This window comes from Coturnix japonica, chromosome 21, assembly GCF_001577835.2.
Source record: "Coturnix japonica isolate 7356 chromosome 21, Coturnix japonica 2.1, whole genome shotgun sequence".
NCBI lineage: Eukaryota > Metazoa > Chordata > Aves > Galliformes > Phasianidae > Coturnix > Coturnix japonica.
Genome location: NC_029536.1, coordinates 4,229,060 through 4,252,573, shown reverse-complemented (window position 1 = coordinate 4,252,573; position 23,514 = coordinate 4,229,060). Strand labels below are relative to the sequence as shown.

The 23,514-nt window shown below is 55.0% G+C and overlaps 1 protein-coding gene across 1 annotated transcript; it reads right to left on the bottom strand.

Annotated features, from left to right (window-relative positions):
* Window positions 1-2,569: 2,569 nt before the first annotated feature.
* On the bottom strand, window positions 2,570-23,403 carry VWA5B1 (von Willebrand factor A domain containing 5B1). Its single transcript, XM_015882325.2, has 22 exons — window positions 22,627-23,403; window positions 21,430-21,635; window positions 21,108-21,269; window positions 20,638-20,860; window positions 20,410-20,552; window positions 20,177-20,308; window positions 19,907-20,031; window positions 18,331-18,501; window positions 15,780-15,890; window positions 15,512-15,714; window positions 14,202-14,316; window positions 12,974-13,159; window positions 12,694-12,868; window positions 11,844-12,025; window positions 10,103-10,307; window positions 9,498-9,815; window positions 9,132-9,269; window positions 8,779-8,904; window positions 8,149-8,223; window positions 7,592-7,661; window positions 7,319-7,442; window positions 2,570-7,178 (listed from the first exon to the last, which is right to left on the bottom strand). The coding sequence occupies exons 1-22, from the start codon at window positions 22,872-22,874 to the stop codon at window positions 6,546-6,548; spliced, it is 4,071 nt and encodes a 1,356-aa protein (XP_015737811.1). The 5' UTR covers window positions 22,875-23,403; the 3' UTR covers window positions 2,570-6,545.
* Window positions 23,404-23,514: the final 111 nt, after the last annotated feature.

Genomic DNA, 23,514 nt, shown 5'->3' with positions numbered 1-23,514 from the left:
ATGGGGGGTCGTTGGGGTGTTCGATGGGAGAACACCTACAGGGTGGGGATGTGGTGATTGATTCAGCGTGAGTGGATGGGATCATAAAGGGTGGGGGGACCCCAAAAGGTTGGAGGAACTCAATAGACCCCCAAACTGAGGACCCCAATAGTCTCCTCTTGGTTATGGTGGAGGAACACCCAAAAGGTTGGAGGACCTCAATAGACCCCCAAACTGGGGACCCCAGCAGTCCCTTTGGCTATGAGTGGAGAGACCCCAAAATGTTGGAGGATCCCAATTGTCCCACAAATTAGGAATCCCAATAGTCTTCTTGGCTATGGGTGGAGGGATCCCAAAAGGTTGGAGGATGCCAGTTATTCTCTAAATGGTCGGGGACCCCAATAGTCCTTTTGGTGATGGAGGAGGGATCCCACAAATTGGGGACCCCAGTAATCCCCTTGGTTATGGTGGAGGGACCTCAGAAGGTTGGAAGATCTCAATAGTCCCCAGATGGTTGGGGACCCCGATTGTTCACATGGGGTCATCTTGCCCTACAGATTCCAGGAGGTCCCCAAAGCAGTGCTGTGACTGCACCCGGATTCATAATTTGGGGGTTCTATTGGCCTCAATATTCACCTTTTTGGGGTTGGGATCAGGGCTGCCACTGGGATCGCCTTTGTCCCCATTGGGGCTGAACCATGCAGGGCAGCTCCTCCATTCATTGCTTATTACTTCTTCCAGCCCACGCAGCTTCCTACAGGTGCAGATCAGATGGGAAGATCAGATGAGACTTTCCCTTACAAAGAAAGACTCTCCTTTTAATTATTATTATTATTATTTAACCTATCCACACTTCTTTTCCCATGGGTTCAGCCAAGGTTGCATCTGGGACGGGCTCAGCACCATAGGAAACCCTACAGAAGGAAACCCATAGGAAACTCTACACCACAGGAAACATTACATGGTGACAGACGGCACCTGCTTGGGTAGATTTACCAAAAAAAACCTCATTTTGCATGAAAATGGGGTCTGTCCTCACTGACTGCTGGATACATCCGCCCCTTTTCTTCCCCCATACCCAAATCCCCCAAAGCCAGCAGGAACTGGGAGGAAGCAGAACCCAGAGCCGAGCACAGAGCGATCCTGTGCGCCGCTGCCATGCATCTTTCATGTGCCATAAATAAGTAATGGGGCGGGAGGCAGCGGGGCCAGGAAAGGGGGGAGAGCAATGCTGGGGGAGTGAGCACGGTGCCAAACCCCGCAGCGCTCATAGGAGGATGATCCCATGCCTGGGTGGGCGCTTCCATCCCATTCCCCTGTGGGATTTGGGGCTGTGGGCTCTGAGACCTCCCATCCCTGTATATGGGGCAGGGATTCAACACCTGCAATGGGAAAAGGAGAAGGATCCCATGGGGAATGGCCATGCGAGTGGGGATGCCCCATCCTTGGGGTCTTTGCGCAGCTCCTTATGGGTTTCACCCATCCCTCAAGCAGCTGATGGATGGAAAAAGCCATTTCTAACCTCAAAACAAACCCTCTGGGCAGCTCTACACCTCCCCCTGCATAAAAGAAAAGGGGAGAAACAGAGACATGGCTGCTGCAGGGCAATACTACAACACAAGCGCTGGCCCTAAAAGAGCCCCGCTTTGCAAAGCCTATAGAAAGCATGGACACTCACGGCACCACCCGAAATAAATCCTCATCCCCCAGCAGAAGTAGGGCACAGAAAGTAGGGCAGCAGCTCCCTGCAAAATCTTTTATTTATCACCCGGGGAGCAGCAGTGCAGGGCATGGCCGTGAGAACAGCGGGGTCCTGGGGGTGGGATGGGGCCGTTCTGCCCCCAAATGGTGCCGCTTTGGGGGTGGAAATGGGGTCGGGTTGTTGGCTGGGTTGTGCTGCTGCGGGGAGTGATGACTTTAAGGAAGACTAAGGGGACAAAGTTAATGGAGGGATTGGGGAAATCAGTGGGAAAAACACAGAATTGGTTGTTCCAATGGCATTGAACCCTTCCCATGCAGGAACTGGAAGAACCCAATGGCTGACCTGTGGGATTCTGCCCGCCCCTACTATGCTGTGGGCCATGGGGCCATGTCCATCTCCACATCCCCATGCAGGGATCTGAGGGGCTTTATCCCTCTTCTATCCTCAGCATCATGGGGCTTTTAGGGGCTGTTCCCAACTGCTTTGCGTTCTCCTTTAGAGGGGTAACATCTGCATGGAACCAAAGTGTTGGGTTGGGTTTTCCTTCCAGGGAGGAGGATTTGGGTTCTTTATTCTGGGGGAAAATAGGAAGAGAAGCCCCAAAGTGCCCCATGAAACACATCCCCACAATGCTGTGAGGGGAAATATCTCACCACCAGCAGGAAAATGAGAGCTTCCCACCCTGGATTTGAGAATTAACCTACCTGTAGGATCCAGGTGCAGTGGGAACACAATAGGACATGGAAGCATCCCATATAACCCACCCCAGATCCCTCCTGTGCTCTGCTCTGTGCCTCCCCCCAGGCTTTTCATTTTCCTTTAGCTTAGAGTTAGAATTCCTCCACTCCTGCCGACAGCTGTTCCCGCTAATGAGGACGAAGCAAAACATCAGACATCTTAATTCATACATTGCTCGAGGTGTCGAACTGTTGCCTTACAATCACACGTGGGAGGCACCGCACCAAAAACAAAAAGACCATCATTTTTCACCAAGGGACCCGAATGCAGCACCAAAACCATGATCAGCTCCAACCTGTGGCTCCATATTTGGAGATATGGGGGAGGGTTTCTTATTCTGGGGGGTGGACACACATACAGCCCCACATTTGTGGGTTCAGGGCCATCTAACTCACCCCATCTGAGCATTGCTGATGAGTTCTGGGGTGGGAGATGGTTTTGCCCCTTCCAATGGGTTGAAGCACCAGCTCCCAATTGGGGGGATGACAAAACAAAGCAGAAACAACCAACACACAGGTGAAATTTAGAAAGAAAGAAAGAAATAGAAGCCCAACATGTCATGCAACACCTTAAATACCAGGCAGTGAGTCACGGTGCTGGGGGGATCCAGGCTCTGATCCAGCATGGTGGGCACTGCATGACTCTACACTGCATCCCTGTGTCCCTCAATGGGCACTGAGGACCTCATGTCAATGTGAGCCTGTGAATATCACTATGCTGTGGGGAAGGAGATGACCCTCAGCCCCAAATCTAAGGACAAACGGCCCTATATTTAGGGACCAATGGCCCCAAATGTAGGGACGTGGTTAGTGGGCATGGCGGTGATGGGTCGATAGTTGGACTTGGTGACCTTAGAGCTCTTTTCCAACCTTAATGATTCCACAAACCAACCCAAGGGATGGGGACTAGAGATGGCAGCCCAGATCCTGCACAGGTACATGGGAAAAAACAAACCCCAAACTTCCCAAAATACAATTCCTAATGGATCTGAAGCTCCCTCCAAGATCCACCCTTTGGAAAGGGTTAACCCAAAACACAGCTGCGAATCCCCCAATGCAACGGGTTAGGGAGGAAGGAGAAGCTCACAGAGCTCCAGCTTGGCTTTTCTTGCTCATCTGCACTGCAATCCCACTGCATTCAGGAGGTTTAATGACTCAAACAATTAACGGGACCTCCCCAGAGGTGCACAGCCCGAATCCTAACCCAGGGATTAGAAATAAACAGGAAGGGTTACAGCACTATAAACACGAGCCCCCTAATATAACAAATCCCAATGAACCTGCAAACCTCAGAACAGACCCCACAGCAGCTGGAAAGGGGTGTGGGGAACCTTTATACCACCTGCATCAAATCCAACACACAGCTGTCCCTGATGTCCCCACCACTGTAAGCATAGGAAAAACACCCATAGGAATGGCATTAGGAATACGTGTCTGACCCAGGGGAGCACTTTGAAGCCCACGACCCCTATGGGGCACCCCATCCCCCTTCCCCATTGCCCCTTTTCTCCCGTGGGTCGAGGCGTCGGCGGACTCAGCTATTTTCAGGCCGTCAGCGCCCACTGACAGCCCCACACGGCACAAACACAGCACAGGGTGCATATGGCTCTTTATATATATAGGATGCACGCGGGGACGCGGCTCTGCCAGGCGGTTCCCCAGCTCTCCGCTCCCAAAACCTCTAAGTTTGGGTTCAAAGTGCATCCCATACCCATAGGGGTCCCATGTTCAGGGTCTCTGGATCCCATATTTCAATGACCCAATGGGCAGAACCCCTCGGAACCACCGTCTTGTTCTCAGTTGCTGGGATTTGAAGGTACAGCCAAGAAAAAGCAACTGATTGTGTAACGTTTGGCTCCAAAAGCTCCTTAGACAGTCGCATCTTTCTATTGGATTTCCCTTGCCCCGCGCCGCTGATTGCTGCAGTATTTATGTATAAATAGAAGCTGTCTTCCCGTAATCTGCTCGTTTCTCCTCATTAACTCAGGGCTGAGCTCAGGCTCTGGTTTTGGGGATGCTGGGACCCAGTGGTGCTCAATGGACCCAAATCCATCCATTTTCCCCCCAGACTGAGGTCAGCTTTTAAGCTGTTCTCTTTGGGTTTCCAAGAGACCAACACAACGGAGCTCATTCAGGGCACCTGGTGCCCTTCTACTCCTCACAATCAGATGGGTCCAGAGCAGAGGAGAAGAAATCCCCCAAACCCCCCAAATTCCCATTCCCAAGACCCACATGTTCCGTCCCCATCCTCACCCCTTGGGGTGACAATTCCTTCCCATCCCCTTCCTCCATCCTCGCAGAGCTTCTCCCTCATTTAGGGAACATCTCGATTTGCTAATTATTTTTAATCATTATTACTCATCTCTCCTTTCCTCCCCCCCAACACTCGGTCCCGGCTCCGTCAATCACGCTAATAGCTGTTTACAACCTATCATCAACTCTTGCATAACATCCACATGACTGAGCTCGGATGCCTCCGACACCCAGAGCTGCCCCGGGCTCTATTTTAGGAGCTCTGAGCCCACGGCACCGAGCGGCCACATCCCTCCTGAGAAGCATCCCTCGATGGGGATGGTGTTGGTGGGTTTCATAACCCGCCCATACGCCGCTGATGAGCCCCATCTATGGAGAACATGAGGTTTCAGGTCTGGCCCTGGGTAGGTCTGCAGTTTGGTGCCAGGGATGCCCCATTCGGGTTGGTTCTCACCCCAAAATCCCAACATCCAGCTCAGCTGCCCCCTGGAAAGGGGGGAAGCCGCTCTCTCCCCACGCAGCACGGAGGGCTCATTTATTAAGCTCCAGCTGATGACTGTATTCAAACTCATTTCTGCTAATGAGGCACTCACGGTCACTCTGGCAACAGCATCCCAGCAGCCACGCTACATCCAGTCCCCAGAAGAACCCAGCAAGAGCCACGGGGACCTGTCCCCACACCAGGCAGACCCCACAGCCCTCATCAGCAGCTCAATTAGGCAGCTGGAGGTGGCTAATGAGTCCAGGAAACAGCAGGCAGGCACGGCACTTGACTGGCACGCAGTAGGGTGAGAGGATGGGAATAAATGAGTGTTTGCCATCCGTGTGGCTCAGCCAAGGGAGCAGCCGTGGGGCAGAGAGAAAAAGAAAGGGATGGCAGTGGGGAAACACCTGCGAGAAGGCACTCATATAAACTGCTCCTAAAACCCCACACCATCAGTTCTCCACACACCATGGAAGCTCCAGGCGCATCTCCATCCCCTCTGAGCCAAAATGAGGATGTTAAAAGGTGTTTTTTTGGTTCTTCTTCTGTTTTTTCTCCCCATTTTGCACAGCCAGCACCACGCTGCAGACAGGTGGGGTGACCCCAAAACAAGGCAGGCTCTGATTTACCCAGACAACACAGCAGTGCCAATGATCCCATCACAAAGACCTCACATGGTGACACTGATGCTCACGAACCCCTGACTGCACACACATACACACACAGCACAGAAACCTGAAGCACAATGAGGGAGGAAAAGGCAACGTGACGTGCCCACATCCCTGGAGAATTCCAGGTGGGATCTTTAGGATGCTTCAGGCTGGGAAATGTCCCCTTGCAGCCTAATCTCTGCTCCCCACAGCTCTACAAGGAGCAACACGGACAATACATTAGCTGACAGCACAACATCAGAGCACTGCACACAGGGGATGCAGCATTTTGGCAGGGAGTTCAACTCCCCAGCTGTTTTGGCACAGGGTGTCTCTATTTGATCCCTGGGGAGCTGCTCTCCCTGCCCACCCGCTCTGCCATGGAGCCCCTAAGGCATGCTGCCATCTGAAGGAGTTCTGCATGGGCTCCTAGAAAGGCAGCCTGGGGCTACAGAGCTCAGCACCTTCCCGATTTACGGTCCCCATAATTGCAACTGGGGCAGTTCATGGGGCTCAAGGCAAGGCAGCATCCTCCCAGCACCTTGGTCCATCACAGCAGATCTCCCTTATGAAATGCTGAGGGATGCCCAATTCTGCTACAAGATAGCTGAGATAGGAGTAGCTGAGGATGTGGGGATACATGGATTTTTGGGGTGGGGGAGAAGAACACAGAGTCCTGGCAGCAATAAAGGGGTAAGAGCTGTGTTTGGCCCACACAGACCCTGTCCTGCTGCCCCACCTCACACACTGCTGGGGTTGTAGCACAGCAGGTTGAACTCCAGGTTCTCATCCCAATGCCTGAGCAAGACAAAGAGCTGCTGGGCTGCAGATTTCACAGCAGCCAGGCTGCAGCCCTGCGGGAAGTCCTGCTCACCCAACCACAAGCTGGCCTTGGCAGCCACCAGCTCCCACTCGGTGAAGTGGGATGCTGAGCTGTGCTCCAACCAGGCCAGGGCTACAGCTGTGGCCCACAGCATCCCCTCGGGCTCTGTCTGCTTCTGCAGCTCGATATCCAGCAGCAGCATTTGGATATCAGTGCTGTCTGCCTCGGAGATGCTGGCATCCCACTGCTCAGCTGGGGAGCGGCGGATGGTGATGGAAGGAGGGGAGAGCTCACTCCCAGCTCTCAGAGCTTTGGAGATGCTCTCCATGGCACCACCACTATCCCATGCAGAGCTGCTGTTGGGGACCAGGCTGCTCGTGGGGTTTCCGCGCTGCTCTGGCTTCTTGGTGCTGGAGGAGCTGGAGGGGCTGAGTGCCAAGCGGTGGCAGGAGAAGGGTGAAGTCCAGCGGAGCTTCTCCATGGGGATGCTGACTGCCTCACAGAACGCACTGTTCATGAGAAAGGCACCACAGGCCAGCTGCAGGGAGACCTGCAAGGAACAGCGAGAAGCTCTGAATACCAACCACATGCACCCTGTGTGTGGAAAGAGGAGATTCCTATCCCCAAATGGACCTCCTGACACAATGCTGGATGGTCCAGGGGTCCCCTGCCCAGGGCTGAGCTGCTCACCAATGGAAGGTAATCGGTGCTTTCGCTGTCTCTATCAGAGCTGGTTTCGCTCACTCTGCTTGGAGATTTGCTCATGAAACCTTTGGCAGCCCGAGTCAGCAGCCTGGTCTTCTGGAGGGTCAGCCTGCAGGAGGATGGGATGGTCCCCTCCTGATGCCCAGCTCCCCATCCCATCCAACCACCCCAATCCTCAGCCACCAGAGTGACGGTCACTGCTCTGTGTCAGACACATGAGACCTGCAGGTGGCACAGGAAGGTGGGGTGCACTCATACCTTGCAGCAAAGATGCTCTCAATGGATTTTGGGGAACGTGCAGAAGAAGCAGCCAGGTTCTGGGATGGCACTGGGAAGAAACACAAAGAGAATGAGACAGGAGAGTGACTGATGGAGCAACAGGGAGAGAAACACACAGTGATGGGGAGGGATCTGCTGCGTCTGCTAAAATCCTGCCTCTCCTCCTGCTTCTATGGGATGCAGGATAACCGAGTTAAAAAATGAACGTGAGGAAATCTGTGCCAAAGGCTCTGTGCCTTTCACCTCAGGAAGCAGCCAGGTCTTGTGCTCAAAGGCCTAATTGTAGGCAATAGAGCACTCAGCAGAAAACCAGGTGGGGAGCCCAAATCACTGACTCACTCCCCCAGCAATTACGCATCGGCAGCTCCGAGCCATTTTCCTGCCTGTTCCCATGCCCAGACCTGACTCTGAAGAGCAGCAATCATGAGAGTTGAAGCCACGTGGAGAGCAAGAACGGCCCAGGAGCCCAAAATATGGGGCATGGCACGTAGCTGTGGGCTGCCCCACTTTAGGGCACCCTGGAAGCCTTCCTCTACCTTCAGGGATGCGGCAACGCTTCCAGCTGGAGGACAGTGGGGTGCTGCATGGTGACAGCCTGGGATCATCCATATCTGCAAGGAAGGAAGCACAGCAGCATTGCTACCAACCTGAAATTTCCCTTGTTCCACCTCCATCCCCCGAGCACAGAGGTGATTTTAGTTCTGCCACATCCCTGACAGCAACAGATGCGGTCCCAGCCCAGCTTGTCTTCATTAGCAGAGGATTTGGTGACAGGCAAGTGCCTCATGTCCCCTTGCCTCTAATTACGCCCCGCTTCATCCCTCATGCTATCTGTGCTACGGCTGCCAATTAACTTCCAAGCATGGTTGGCAGCCACTGTCTGTGGTTTGTGAGTTTCAGGGCAAAATTGCAGCTTCTTCCCTGTTTAAGGAGAAGGATTCCAGCCAGATGTGTGGTTAATTGCTGTGAGCAAATGGCTGGGCTTTTTTTGGGGGGTGGGGGAAAGGTCATATCTTCATAGAGTCATAGAATCATTCCAACCCAGTCACGGTTGGGTTGGAAGGGATTTTGCAGCAGGTTGGTTGCCAACCACTGGGCCAGTCCGTCTTCATGGACTGAGTCAATGAGAACAACAGCAAAGAGACACAGCCAAAGCCAGGTCTTACCCATGCCATAAAATCCATCGTCTCCATTCTGGCCACACGGTGACAGGGGTTGTGCAGAGGAAAGGCCACGACACCTCCTGCGCCCCGAGCTGAGGTTCCTGTGGCCACCTTGCTTGGACAGTGTCCCTTGGTATGAGAATGGCTGGTGTTAACTAGGGACTGGGGCAGCAACAAACCCCATAGGTGAGCTCAGTCCCTCTGCCATCCCAACCGAAAGCTGGCCAGAGAGAGTGACAGGAACCCAGCAACAGATGGATGGACCAGCCTTGGGTGCACAGAGCTGGTGCTGGGTTGAGCCTTGGCCCCCCACCCAGCACACCTCAACCTCCACCCTATCCCCAGCCCCACGTTACCTGTGTGGCTGTACTCAATGATGGGGGGCAGGTAGGTGCCGCTGCTCAGCTCCACCGGCACGAAGGCAGTGTATTTGCTGATGACATTGCAGGACTTGCTGGTGTGGACGGCATTGAGCTGGTATCTCCTCCCTGGCCCTGCATGGGACAGACACCAGCATTAGAGACCTCTGCTTCCTCTCTGAAAGAGGTGAAGGTGGTGGGGTCACCGTCCCTGGAGGTGCTCCAGAATCGTGGAGATGTGGCACTGAGATGTAGGCATGGTGGGGGTGAGTTGATGGTTGGATCCCTTGATCCAATGAGGCCCCTTCCAACCTGGGATGTTCCATGGCTCTATGGTGCTACATGAGGCCGAGGCTCCGTTACCGTGCTCGATGTCGCGCTCCCTCTCGGCGAGCAGCTCCAGGTCCCTGATGACAGCCCTGGCTGCCAGCTGGTGGAAGGTCTCACTCCATACATCCTCCTCGCCCTCCTCCTGCCCGTCCCGCTCTCGGAGGAGTGCAGGGAGGTCGAAGGTGATCTCCCACTGCCTGGGCTCACCACCCCGCAGCCCCTTCACCACCGCCTTGCAGGAGGCGCGGGGGGAACGTGGGGACCCCCGGGTGGCACCGGAATCCCAGTCCTGGGGCTCATAGTCTGAAGAGGTCTCTGTTTCAAAAGTGAAGGACGGATGCTGGACAGCCTCTGAAGAGAGAAATACATAATTAACCACAATGGTGGGCACATCACAAAGCCATAATTAACCCTAACCAGTGGAGGCACTGAGAGGTGGCAGTGAAGGATGCGTTTAGTGGGCACAGTGGTGATAGGGAGATGGACGTGGTGACCTTGGTGGACTCTTCCAACTTTGGTGATTCTATGATTCTGTAAATAGGGATGGGTTGACTTGATGATGTTAATTTGTCATTTCCAACCTCAATGACTGTATGATCCTAATAGCAACACCAACCCAAATCCCTCTCCCACATTACCTGGCTCCCCAGGGCTCCGGCTGTCGGATGAGGACTGCAGGCTGGCATCGAGTAGCCCTGAACCCCATCCCACAGCCACGTCAGATGCTGGTGGGGACGTGGGGCAGTGGCAGGAGGATACAAGGCTTTGCTGCAGCAGGGAGGGCCGGCGGGTGCCTGCACTGCAGATCCGGGTGGTGGAGATGCGTGGGGTGGCAGCGAAGGGCTGGGGAATGCAAAGACATTGAGCTTTACCCCCCGGCTGGGACAGACCTGCAGGGCATCCCCGAGGCACTCAGGTCCCAGGGGTTCTCTTCCTATTTGCACAGGAGGTGAAATATGGGTTTCAGCCCTGCAGACATTTTAATGGCTTCGTTTGGGAGACAAGGGAAAGAAGAGAGATGGAAAGATCAAGCACCAGTTACTTGGTAACGAGAGGAGGAGGGTGTAGAGAATGGGGAGAAGGGAGTCATTTTATTTTATGTTTTTAACAAGGCTGTTTCTCTACTTGCAGGAGACATGAATCTCCCCTGCAGCATCTTGGTGCTGCATCCAGCATGGAGAGCAGCAAGCAGCCAGCCTCCATCACTCACCACCGAGGGTGTGATGCTTTATGAACCCACCAGCAAAACAGGGAGGCAGAAAGCTGAGTGTGTGACCCAAAACAGGAGCACCCCAAGCTCAGAGTCAGACAGAAGTGCTCCATCCCATCCAGAGCTCCATCTCCATGCTGAGCTCTCCTCCCAGAGGAGGAAGGAGCCAAGCACTGAGCTGCCCATTGCCAGCCCTGACCTTTCCATCCCAGCACGGCGCGTGTGGAGGCGAGCAAAGGGCTCACACTCACGGCCCAGTAAATGTCAAGCCCTGGCAGCCAGCCTCGGAGAGCTGCCAGGAGCCCTCGCAGCACAAGGGACAGCAAAACCAGGCTGCAATTAATTACGAGGGGGATGAACGCCGGTAATGGTTTACTGCCCTCCAGAAGGGAGTCATTTCCATCTCTGCCTTCATGCTGAGCATCCCACGCACAGGCAGGATGCTCTGCAGGCCTCAGCAGTGCAAGGAAGGTCGCAGGTATCTCCCAAACCCATCAGCTTGCTTCTGCTGTGCTTTTCATCACCCTCCCTGCTGTTGCTACAGGGCAGAGGCTTCATTCCCATCCGCTCGCCTCCAGCCCCCCTTCACCCCAGTGTCAGCAGAAGAGAAATGAGACCCCAGCATCCCTCTGTGTTTCCATGGGAACAGAAGCGCACGGCCGCTGCACATCCTCCCAGTGCAGATTTCAGCACTGGGCATCGTGGTGATGCTGAAGACAGGAGAAAACCTACACCCACCCCATCCACAGAGCAGCCCCAAACCCTTTCCAGGGCAGGGCTTGGCCTATGAGCCATCACATGCATCCAGACCCCAGCCTGAAGCTGTGGGATGTGCTTTGGGACCAACCTGGGGACCTTAGAGGGGACAGATGTGCCACGGTCAGATTACACACCACAGCCAAACGCTGGGGAGATGGGCAGGAGGGAGCCTGGGGATGAGATAACAGCAAAGCTAAACACCAACCACGCAGGTGTGGGAGGAGGAGAGACATTCAGCAAACAGAAGCAGGGAGCAGGATCCCATCAGCATCCCATCTGTGTTTGCCACATGCTTGTGGCACGCTGCAGCACACCCACAAGGGCTGGCGTGACCCCAGGCTCCTTCTCTTCCACAACCCGGTGCTGTGGGCTCATCCTATAGCACACAGAGCATCTCTAGGGGCACCCACCTGGAAATGCACAGGCTGTAGCTCAGGGCTGAGCTGCTGCAGGTCCTGCAGCTGGGTTTTACGCAGTGGGTTCCTCAATAGCGAGTTGCCCGGGTCGCTGGCCGTGGGCTCCTTGTAGAGGGGCTGGCGGTCAGAGATTTGGTTGGCACTGTATGCACGTCTCCTGCAGGATGCCTTCGCATCTGAGAGGGGATAGAAAGGGTCAGCATCAGTCCTCCTGGGGAGGACAAGGACATAGTCAGCCCTGCTCGGTTCAAAGCAAAGCAGCAAAAGCGCAGAAGAAAACAAGAGCCTACACTTAAACCCCGGGGGATGCCAGGAGAGCAGGCAGGGGAGGCTTCGTCTGAGCAGTTTTCAGCCAGGAAAAGAAAAAACAACCCAAAAAGAAAGATAAGAAAAAGCTGACTGCATTTACCCAAACCTTTCCTGGAGAAGACAAAGGGGTTTACTAATGAAATTTCATTAGCGCAGACATTTTCCTGTCAGAGCAAGAGCAAAATTTCATTTGGAAATGCGTGATTTCTCATTGTTTTTGACAAGGCTGAGAGGATGGGCTGGTGCAGTTCCTCTCTGACTATCAGCAGAGGATATCCCACAGGCAGCAGAGGTTTCCCCTGCAGAACGGGCCTAAGCTGGGGCTGCTTTGGAAACCCCTGGGGAAGGCAGATCTCCAGGGCTGCCATCGGTTTCCTGACAGCTTCGGGTAAAACATCCGAACCAAACAGCCTCACCGAGATGTGTCATCCTCCCACAAAGCCCTCTGACACTTTGCAGCTGGGGAGATGGAGCTGTCAGGCGAGCAAATTGGCAGAGCAGAGATGAAAGCTGGTTAGGAAGACAGGGGCCTGACCGGCATCCGTGTCTGATTCTCCACTGGGGTCCCTGCCTGCTGCCAGCTGATCCGGGGTGCCGCATCCCTCTGGGTAGCTCCAGCTCTCAGCACCAGTCCCCTCTTCTTGGGAGTGAAAGAAAACGGAGCTGCCCGACTCCTGGGAGCGCATGGTGCTGTATCTTCGCCTCTTGTCCTGGGGAGAGAAGAGATGTCTCAGCGTTTGGCTTTGTGCACCGGTGCCAAAGGGATCTCAGCCATGCAGGGAGCTCAGTGATAGTGGGAGAAGTGTGGCACTCACGGCTCTGGGCTTGGAGGTGTAGAGTGAGGTGTCACAGATGATGCTGTAGCCCACCAGGCGGTCCCCAGGGAAGAGGCAGCTGGAGCTGAGAGGGGAAACCAACACCTCGGTGCTTTCAGGGAAGACCCACTCCACCGACACATCACTCAGCACTGGAGCCATCGCCTTCTTCAGTGACCTGATCAGCTGGGGTGGGGAACAGGAGGAGAAACCACAGCAAGAAGCATAGGGCTGAGTCCCAGACCCTGACACGGGTGGGTTTGGTTGAGTTCGATGCCAGCACAAATGAATGGAGATAACAACACACTGCCCCAATGGGGAAGGCCAACATCTATGGGGACACGTGGACTGCAAAGCCATCCCTGCACGCTGTGGGATGTCAGCACCAGATTCACAGCTCTGTATCTCCTGTGTTCCCTATTGTTCCCACTGCTTTGTCACCGGCTCTGGAAGATGCACCAGGCTGTTTTATAAGGCTATTAATTGATGCCTCAGACTGCTGAAGGCAAAGCACTTTATTAATAGCTCTATTTTTAAAAAAGGGAAAGAAAAGAAAAAAGAAATCACCTCCCTTCACTGTCTTTGCTTTTAATTTACATCAGAAACGCTGATGCCGTTCTGTCTTAGAGAGGATTCTGTGTGCTACAGGTCCCTGCAGAGGGACGAGGGCTGAAGCCCTTTGAGACGGAGGATGCAGAGACTGAATGTAAGGATATTTCTGAGCCGAGGACCCGATTGTCTCCGGGTCCGTCACTCAGTGCATTCTTTTACCAGGAGACAGAGCCCACAAAGGGCCATTCTTACAGCACAGCCTTCACGGGGAGAGCGAAAACGAAGCTCCCTCATTTGCTTTAAAGTCAGCTTAATAGGCAAAGCAACTGCAGCACGCTCCCTTCCCTCCAACCCCGGGTACTTCTCGCCTGAGCAGCGCCAGGGCTGAGCCTGACTTCAAAACTAATTGGCTGCTTTGATGCCGGCTCTCTGCCCTTCCTCTGCTCTGCGGCAGCAGCTGCTTTGAAGCCGGAGCGGCTGCACGGTGGCTATCGCCTCTCCCATCCCCGCGTGGGGTAAACACCTCCCACTGCCTCCGCCAGCAGAGAGGAGGACGCTCCCATCCCCTCCTGCTCATCCACCTGCTGCCGAGTGCGAGCTGCGAAATCAGCAGCAGGAGGAGGGGGAATGGGACTGCAATGTGATGGCTTGGAGAGGTGATGGCACATGGTCTTACCTTAGGCTGCAGTCTCTCACCCTCCACCAGGAACTCAGCGATGCCCCTGGACACAGCAGCTGCCCCCTGCACCAACCTCCTGCAGGCACGGGGCCCAATGCCGAAGCTGTAGCACCTATAAAGGGAAGAGAAAGGAGCTCCTTGTTTGGGTGGCTGGAATGGGGTTGGGAGCTGCCCACCCAAGGCCAGGTTGGATGGGGCTCTGAGCAGCCTGGCATCACTGCCCATGGCACAGGGTTGGGGTTGGATGGGCTTTCAGATCCCTTCCAACCCAAACCACGCTCTGATTCTTGGGTTCTATGAAGGAATGACACTCGGGGCTTGCCAGCAGGATCCCCAACTGCTTGGCTGCCAGGCCAGCTCCTCTCCCCACTGAGTGCCTGCGGTCAATAGCATTAAAGAACTAGTAATTATTTCTGCTCACAATTAAAACAAACGTTTTCTCAAGGCAAGAAGAACCAGCTGGGTGAGACTGCTGACCTCACCCAACTCAGCAAGACAAGGGCTGCAAACCAGGGGTAGGCAGAGGGAGAAAACACCCCCAGCAGCCATCTGCATCTGCACCGGGGGGCTTTTCTCTTGGAGGTTTTAATCTCCAGATGGCTGCAAATCTTCCAGAGACTCACACCCTCTTAAAGAGGTTCTGATCTCCTTTTGAGCTGAGGGCTCAAAGCTCAGAATCCAGAACCTAGAGAGAAAGGGGGACAGGTAGTGCTGTGCTGCTGAGAAGCACTCAGTCCTCCATAGGGGGAAGAAAGCAAAGAGCAGCTTCTCTGATCAGCCCTGGACTGGGGAGGAGTAAGGCTTTTTAGTGCCTGATTCAGTGGTTGGCAAGCCTAACAGGTTTGGAACTAAATGATCTTTAGGTTCCTTTCCAACCCAAGCTATTCTATGATTTTCTTCCATTTTCCTAATGTTTCATCTCTCTTAAAGAGATGGGGAAGAAACCAGACCATGAGGGCTGGGAGCTCACCGCATTCATTTCCTGCTCATCCCATTGCTCTTTTTCAGCAAATTCAATTCCTGTCATGGAAGCAGCTGAGTCCAAGCCCAGATGTGCTTCAAAAATAATAATAAAAAGCAAAAAGAAACCAAAAACCTCCCAAAAACCCAGCAAGGAAGATTGCTGGTGTGTCAATCTCTCCTAGCAGGAAGCACCAGCAGAGAGCCTGTGAAGCTGTCAGCCTAATTCTCCCCCGTGCTTGATTGTTAAGAGAAGCATCTGAACTTGTGGGCTCTGTTCCAAACCTTCTGAGGTTGTGTGTTCCTGACATGGGCTCAGCCATGAGCTGCAGCTCTGTGTCCCATACCTGGTGGAACAGGAGTGGTTCCGCAGCAGCTCCAGCACCATCCCTGCATTGTCGACTGCCCCGTGAGACAGCAGGAAGAGCAGGCGGGGGTGTCCCCTGCGGATGGGCTGGCGGATAATCCACTTGAGAGGAGACAAGATGTTGGGGCTCCCTGTGTCAGCGTGCATCCTCCTGATGCTCTCGCAGGCCACGGCCAGGCTGTCCTGTAGGAGGAGTGTAGGATCGCCCACCTGACCCCCAGCTCCCATCCCACCCACCCAGCACTCACCTCACAGTAAGTCCTGCTGGCTGGGAATAGGATCTTGAAGGTGGAGCTGAAGGTGATGATGTTGAAGAGGCAGGCTGGCATCAGGCTCTTGAGGGCCACCAACAGAGCGTCCTGATGGAAGGAAGCAGTGGGTCAGCACATTGCACCACTCCTGTCTGCTTTGGCTTCATAGAACAGCTGGGTTAGATGGGATCTTAAAGCCCATTCAATCCCAACCCAATCCTACAGGCTGGCTGCCACCCATGAGATCAGGTTGCCCAAATCTCACCCAACCCAGCCCTGAGCATCCCCAGAGATGGGGCACCCACAGCTCCCCCCATGGCAGCGCTCAAAGATGCGGCACTGAGGGATGCGGTCAATGGGCACGGTGGGATGGGTTGGGGTTTGACTTGGAGATCTTGAAGGTCTTTTCCAACCTTAATGATTCTAAATGAGTTTCTTTCACATGATTCCCTATGCTGAGAAATCTCTGCATACCACTGCTCTCTTGCAAGTTCCCTAATGATATTTGGGTCTCGACACAGCGAAGACAACGGGGGGCTTCCAAACAACAAGATCTCTGTTGCTCCAAAACAGTGAATTCTGTGCTCACCCCGCAGCACTGCAGCACAGAGCTGGGGGGTGAGAAGCAGAGTGTGAAGCAGAACCGTGAGCCACGTAATGCACCGCAGTGCCCGAACCAGCAGAAATAAACAAACAGCTTCGAGTCGCACAAAAGGAGAAACCTCCCCCAGCCCCAACTCCCTTATAGCTGGCACAATTAAAATAGCAGGGAGAGGCTGCTTCCAGCACTTGTCATTACCAGCAGTGGTTATCTAACTCGCCCGCTCCTGGTCTCTTACATAAGGGGACAGAGCTTGTAGCTGCTGGGACGGCCACCGTGGTCAACTCCAGCAGCAAGCAGTGCTGGAGGATGGGGAACAGAGAGCTGGCAGAGCTGTGTGTGCTCTGATAACAGCAGACTTCTGCCTAGGGCAGCAGAAAACCCAGAGCCAGCCCTGGGAGAGGAGCTGCCAAGGTCACGGCAGCCTCCTCCTGGCCTCATCCCAGGGCAGGGCATGGGCAGGACGCTGCGTGGTCCATGAGTGGGGCTGCCCTTTAGCAGCTTCACACCAAGCTGTTATCTCAAACCTACGGGGATGTATTTATATCACTGCTCCCAGCAGGCTCCGGGGGTGCTGGTTCCTGCAGATCTGACATCTCGCCTTGGAACTCATTACAAACATTAAATAAATTGAAAAAGAAAAGGAAAAGAAAAAAAAAAAAAGCATAAAAAAATCACCCAGATTTCCAAATATTTCTGTTAAAGAGCTTCCCGAAGCGAGCTCTCAAAGCCTGCCTTCTGTTTCATCAAGCAGAAGGATTTATTGCTTCTTGCAGTAAATATTGATCCTGATCCCGCTGCACTCTCTATCAATACGGCAGCTCAATAGGAAGAGATGTTTGCCTCCAGAGAAGTCAATTCCCAGTTATTTTGCCAGCTCGGGCAGTGCTGACGCAAGCACTGTCCCCTTCTCCCTGTTGGAAGGGATCGGATGCACAAAGCTCTGAACTTCCCACCTCTGTGAGTCAGATTAGAGACCTCCTGCTCAAACCCAGCCCAAGTCAAAGAACCCTGTGTGGATGCTTTACAGCAAAGGAAAAAGGGGGGGGGACTTGTGGCCCTCTGGGGGCTCGGTGCCATCCCTCAGGGTGACAGCACGCTCCTCATTGCTGGAGGTGGATGTCCTCAGCCAGTTCCCATGGAAACAGGAGGAGGTTGGGAAGGAGATGGGCTCACAATGCTCCCTGCCTGCAGGCAGAGCTGCTGCTGGAGCAGGGATGCGGTGGCTCCGGGTGTTTGCACCCAAACCTGGTTGTAGTTGGGTTAGGGAAGAGTGTGAGCACATCATGGAGCCTCTGCATGCTCAGCACCCAAATCCCTGAGGGACTCTGCAATTCCCTGTCTACAAGGAATACACTAAGGGCAGCATGGATCCATGCTCTGCTCAGGAGGATGTGATGTCCATTAAGGTCCTGGGGCTCAGGTGGCCCCAAAAACAAGAGAAACTCCATGCAGAGCTTCTGCCAAAGACTGCAGCATCTCACCAGCACCAGCCAGCTCGCAGCCAGCAGCCAGCAGCCTGCCTCCAACAACTCTAACAAGCACTAATAATAATTAACGCTCCCACAGTGCTTTCCCCTTTACCAGGTCCCCAGTGGCCTCAGGAACCTCTCCAGATCCCACGGGCAGCAACACAAAGCCAAGTAAGGTCCCTGGAAGGATGAATGAGGGGTGGTCCTACAGCCTGCAAAAGGGGTGACAGCAAGGGGACCTGACAGCTCCATGGGAACCCCAAAACATCCTAATGAGGCCTTCCCATCACCCAGAGCTCCCAGCACGCTGCTCATAACCCCACACCAGACCTCAGGCCCTCATTTGTGATTGAAAAAGGGGCTGTGGAAGTGTTGCAAGGGCACAGCCCTACAGTTGGTCTCTGGATACCCCAAGCCCTCAGGCACAGAGAGCTGGAGGATCATAGGAGCACAGACAGGGTCCAGCAGCACAAACCTTGGCATGGCCGATGCTCGTGCTGCTCCCACTGCAGTCCACCAGGAAGATGAACTCTCCAGCAGCTTTCTGCAGGTCTGCTGGGGCCGCGCTGAGCTCGGGACAGAAGTTCAGCATGAGGACAGGGTGGTGGGGGATATCCTTGTGCAGGCGTTTCCGGATGATTTCCATCTGCAGAGAAGAAGGAAAGGGTGTAAAAATCCAGGAGAGTGATTTTTCTGCCTCATTTTTTTTTCATAGAGAGAGAATCATTTGGCTGTTGGGTTTTCCCAGGCTCCCTATGCTGCTTGTTGGGACTCAGGATGCACTCTGCAGCACTCGGGGATGTGGATTATGGCCACAGGTTGGCAGATGGTCCTGGTGATCATAGAATGGCCTGGGTTGGAAATGACCACAATGCTCATCCAGTCCCAACCCCCTGCTGTGTGCAGGGTCACCAACCAGCAGCCCAGGCTGCCCAGAGCCACATCCAGCCTGGCCTTGAATGCCTGCAGGGATGGAGCATCCACAGCCTCCTTGGGCAACATGTTCCAGTGCGTCACCACCCTCTGGGTGAGAAACTTCCTCCTAAGATCCAACCTAGTTAGATTAGTGATCTTTTCCAACCCTAATGATGCCATGATTCTGAGCAGCAGAAATCCACCAGTTGTTGAGGGCTTTATCCAAGGCGTGCACCTCACTGGGGGCTTTTTCTCTGTTTCTCATCCTCTGTGTGGTTGCTGCCCAGTCCTCCTGGAGCACAGAGGTGGCTTTTCCCGCAGGGAAACGGTTCTGGAATGATCCTCCCCATGATAAGTTGATGTGCTAAAGACAGAAATAATTAGGGAGCCATCTGAGCTGTGGCGTGGGAGGTTCATTTCGTTCCACCTGCCGCACGCTGAACGCAATTAGAGGAAGCGCCTGCCGTGCGAGCAGCACCGTCCTCATCACCGTGCTGCAAGGGGAAGGGAAAAGAGAAGGGGCTGCAGCGAAATGAGGAGCACCAGCAGCATGGGGAGCAAGCATGGAGCATGAGCAGGTTGAGGGCTGTAAGTGCTTGGGGGTCCTGCATGCAGAACCCACTGCAGCACAGACGGCTCCCAGCGGTCCCCTCCTCTCCGCCTGCTGCGTGGCAGGCAGGGAGCACTGAGCTGTCACTCAGTTGGGGCTGCTGAGCCACAAATCCCAGAGCTGAGATGTTTCTATTTGCTCGTCAGCAGAACAAAGAGAAGTTGCTACTACCTTGTCTTCGGCTGAGCTCGTTATTCCAAGCCAAATCACTTCCATCTCTCTGACAGCTGATCCCGAAACGGTAAACATTTACGGAGCAATTAAAAGAATACTTTATTCAATGTCACTGCAATAATTATAATACCCGTTAATGCTATAATAATGTACCTACCTAATTATGCTATGCTAGAGCAGCACTAATTATACACACAATACCCATCTCAGAGCTTCTTCCACACCCAGAAGCAGTGCAGAATTTTCCCTTCCTCCTCCATATAAACCTCTCTCCAAGGGAGGACACTGCAGTTATGGGCCAACAGGCAACCACATACTCACCCAGCTCTAGGAAAGCCTTGGTGCCTCTCACCTTTTTCTCAGCACTGGGGTCCTTCTTTATGCCTTTAATGAAATCATTCTTCCCTTTCAGGTGCTGTTCGTACTCTGCAGGCGTCATATCGCCTTCCTCCATTAGGATATGAGGCATGTGGGGCTCTGGAAGTGCAAGGAGAACCACCTTAGCTCAGCTGTAGGTTTGGAAGAGCTGCACGCGCCCCATGGTTGCAATGGCTTTTGAGGGGGTCTGGGGTTATCTGTAGAAGTCTGACCCCTGGCAGCATGTGCAAAAGAGCCCACGTACCACTTGGGTGGATGAGGATCTCCACGGGTCTGTCAAACGTGTGCCTGTTGGCCAATGTGATGACGATGCTCTTTGCTGAGCGAGCAGAGGGGTCGGCATCTGCTCGGATCTCATGTGTGGGGCTCTCAACACCTGCATAGAGGGAGCAGGGGGTGGTTAGGGAAGGCCAGAGGACCCCACGCAGGGGAAGGAAAGGAGGATGATGAGTGTGGACATCACAGGCAGCCCTATACCTGCCAGCAAACATGGCCCCCGGATCTCCAGGTGGAAGCTGAACTCATACTCAGAGGGGTTGGTGGCCTCACTCTGCAGCAGCTGGGACAGACAGAAACTGCTCCTAAGCTCTGGGCTCCCCGATGTGCAGCACTGCTTGTCCCTGCCGGTGAGGAGAACCCCAACAAATGCCTGAGTGCTGTCCCCCTGCACCAGTCCCACCCAGAACCCACCCCAGGGGTCCATACGTTCGCAGCAGGTGGCTGGAAAGGCTGCTGGCATTCTCCAGGCTGGGCTGGGGAACCCTGGGGACGCATACAGCTGGCAGCAGGACCCGCACAGCCCCACTAGGCAGTGTCTGCAGCTCAGAGGAGGTGCTGATGAAGATGGAAACGCTTTCCAGGGGAGGAATCGTGCCCAGGTTGGCCACAAAAGCGATCCTCTCCAAGTCCTCATCCATCGCAATCCTTTCTGCAGAGAGAGACAGCCATATTAGGGGGTCACAACCACACAAAATGCTGCTCCCTGGCTTCCCAAAGCCACACCAACTCTCCTCCCTAAGGAACCCAAACCACAGCCCCCTGCATCACCATTTTGGCAGATGCCATATGGACATGAGTCCCCCTTGACGCCACAGCACATGACAGCCACCCACTCTCTACCACCTCCCCTTCCCCTTGGCTCCCTGTGTTCCCCAAACGACTCCAAATTCTCTCACCACCCCCGTCGGGAGCTCCTCCATCAGGGAGGCTGATGCTGTCCAAATACAAGTCATCAATCTTGGCTTTGTCCTTTATCTGCACGGTCACAGCACGCTGGCAGATCACCGCCTCAAACCCCACGACGGTGGTGCCTTCATCTAGGGGGAAGATGAAGAGCCCTGCCAGACAGGAAGGTTTGAGCAACACCAAGACCTCATCCAGAACCCAGCCTTGGGTTCTTGAGCTCAAGGCCAGGCTGGATGGGGAGTTGAGCAGCACAGTCTGGTGGGGGGCATTGGGGGGTTGGTGGGCTTGATTCACTTGGCTTGATTCACTTGCCTTTGCAGGGCTGTGCCTGCAGGTTGCGGTAGGTGAGCGATGCCGTCATGCCCAGGGCATAGCCACTGACACAGGACGTCACCTCGGAGGCGGTGAGCAGCAGTGGGCAATGGGAGCTCTGGTTGATCAGCCCTGGCATCTCCACCACCACGCAGTGCTTAGGAAGGAAGAACCCACAAGAGAAGCCTCCTTGTTCCTTCAGAGCCCTGAGGACAGAAGGGAGGGATGAGCCCTGAGCACCACATCCCTCCTGTCTGCACATCTCACCCACTCAAGCTGGGACAGAATGGGTCAATTTCAGCCTTCCCTCCACCCTGCAGTGCCTCGGTCCCCAGGGAAGGCTCTGCCCTCCCTCCCCACACCATGACTCATCTCTGGCTCAGCACAGCTCAGCTGCAAAGCTTCTGCCAAGCGCTGCAACCCTTTCCCCTGGAGGTTCTGCTCCATGCTCCCATCCCCATCGTGCTTCCTCCCCTTCCAGCTCAGAGCTGCGGGAGACGCAGCATCATTTCCAGCCAGCTGACTCATAGGGTGCTCGGGGCGAGATAACAGAGGGCTGCTGCACCACGGAGAGGTGGCAGAGGGCAGAGGGACGTTGGGAAGTAATTAAGCACCAGATGGGGGAGGAAGGAGAGGGAGCGCTTTGCCTTAGGGAAGAAAGGGAGGAATGAGCAGTGGGGAAGCAGGAGTGGGGAATTCATTTCTGAGAAGCCCTGGAGGTGAATTCAAACCGCAGCGGGGGGACAGCAGCAGTGTCCCTGTGTTACCGAGGAGGTTGGCACGCACTCCAAGCCCCACGGTTGGGTTTATAGCAGCTATCACCACCACCACGGGCTGCTGCAGCGTCACAGCCGCTGGCCTGGCCCCAGCGGGACGGATCAGCGGCACCGTCCCCGTAATCCCACCCGCGTGGGCTCGGCTGGAAGTCAGTGACCAGCCGGCCCCGCACAGCGCTGGGATAACCCCGACTTGGAGCACGGCTGTTGTGCAAAAGGTTCAAAACGTTCCTCCGGCTTCGTTTGCATCAATCAACACTGACATCCAGCGGCTCGCAGCCCGCTTACAGCTTTGCAGCGGGATGTGCGCTCACAGCCGGCCGCCTGTTGCAGCGGTGCGGTGTCGGGGCTCACGCAGCAGCCCGGTGCTGCTGGGCACGGCAATGCCCGCACACGCAGCCGCCGTGCCGCTGCTCCTTACCTTGAGGAGGAGGAAGGTGGAACGGGGTAGGGCGAGCAACTTCTCCCCTTCTCCTGCTGCTCGGCTCGCGGGGGGATGAAAGGAATCGGGCAGACAGCGCTGCTCTGCACGGGGAGATGGAGACGAGGAGGGAGAGAGATGGGGAGGAGGGAGAGAGACAGCGCGCAGGGCTGGGAGCGGGGTGACCCAGGCGGACGGACGCAGGTCCGGGAGCCCATGGCACAGCGGAGCCGTGCGGAGGTAACCATGACGATGATGCTCCCGCACCGCTGCCTTCGCCTCCGCCTCCCGCGGCCCCTCCGGCCCCTGGGGGCACGGTGCGGAGCCCGCAGGGATAACGGGGGTCTATGGGGTGCCACGGCAGCGCCCTGCCCTGCTGGAGGGTGCCCGCAGCGAGGGAGCGAAGCTATGGGGCTGCCCCACAAGTGCTGCTGTCCCGATAGACGGCGGGGATGGGGCAGGCGACTCCTCCGTGTTCCACGGCCCCATTCTCGCCCTCTGCGTCTCCATTTCGGGCTGGAAATTGCAAACGCCACAGCTGTGCCCTCAGCCCCAGCTCGCACAGGGACACATCAATGAGGGGGAGCCCTCCCTGCAGCAGCAGCACGAAACCAACCATCCCAAAGCTGTGTGAGCCCACCTCGCCCCGTTCTCCTGAGCCCGCTGAGTGCGAGGCTCACCCCATACCGTGCAATGGGGCAGAGCGTGACCCCGACAACACAGACACACTGAATAGGGCTACACCACACCATAGGGCAGTGTATGGAGGGCAATGTATGGGGGCAGTGTATGGGGGGCAGTGTATGGGGGGGCATGTATGGGGGGCGGTGTATGGGGGCGGCAGTGTATGGGGCAGTGATGGGGGCAGGGTATGTGGGGGCAGTGCTA

Bases quoted from the DNA above. Each gene is read 5' to 3' on its own strand.
- VWA5B1 (XM_015882325.2), bottom strand. From the start codon at position 22,874: ATGGTTACCTCCGCACGGCTCCGCTGTGCCATGGGCTCCCGGACCTGC. The intron at 21,270-21,429 runs GCAAGTGAATCA...CCTGTCTGGCAG, and splicing joins GCAGGCACAGCCCTGCAAAG to GGCTCTTCATCTTCCCCCTA. The intron at 18,502-19,906 runs GTGAGAGGCACC...TCTTCTCTGCAG, and splicing joins ACCCCAGTGCTGAGAAAAAG to ATGGAAATCATCCGGAAACG.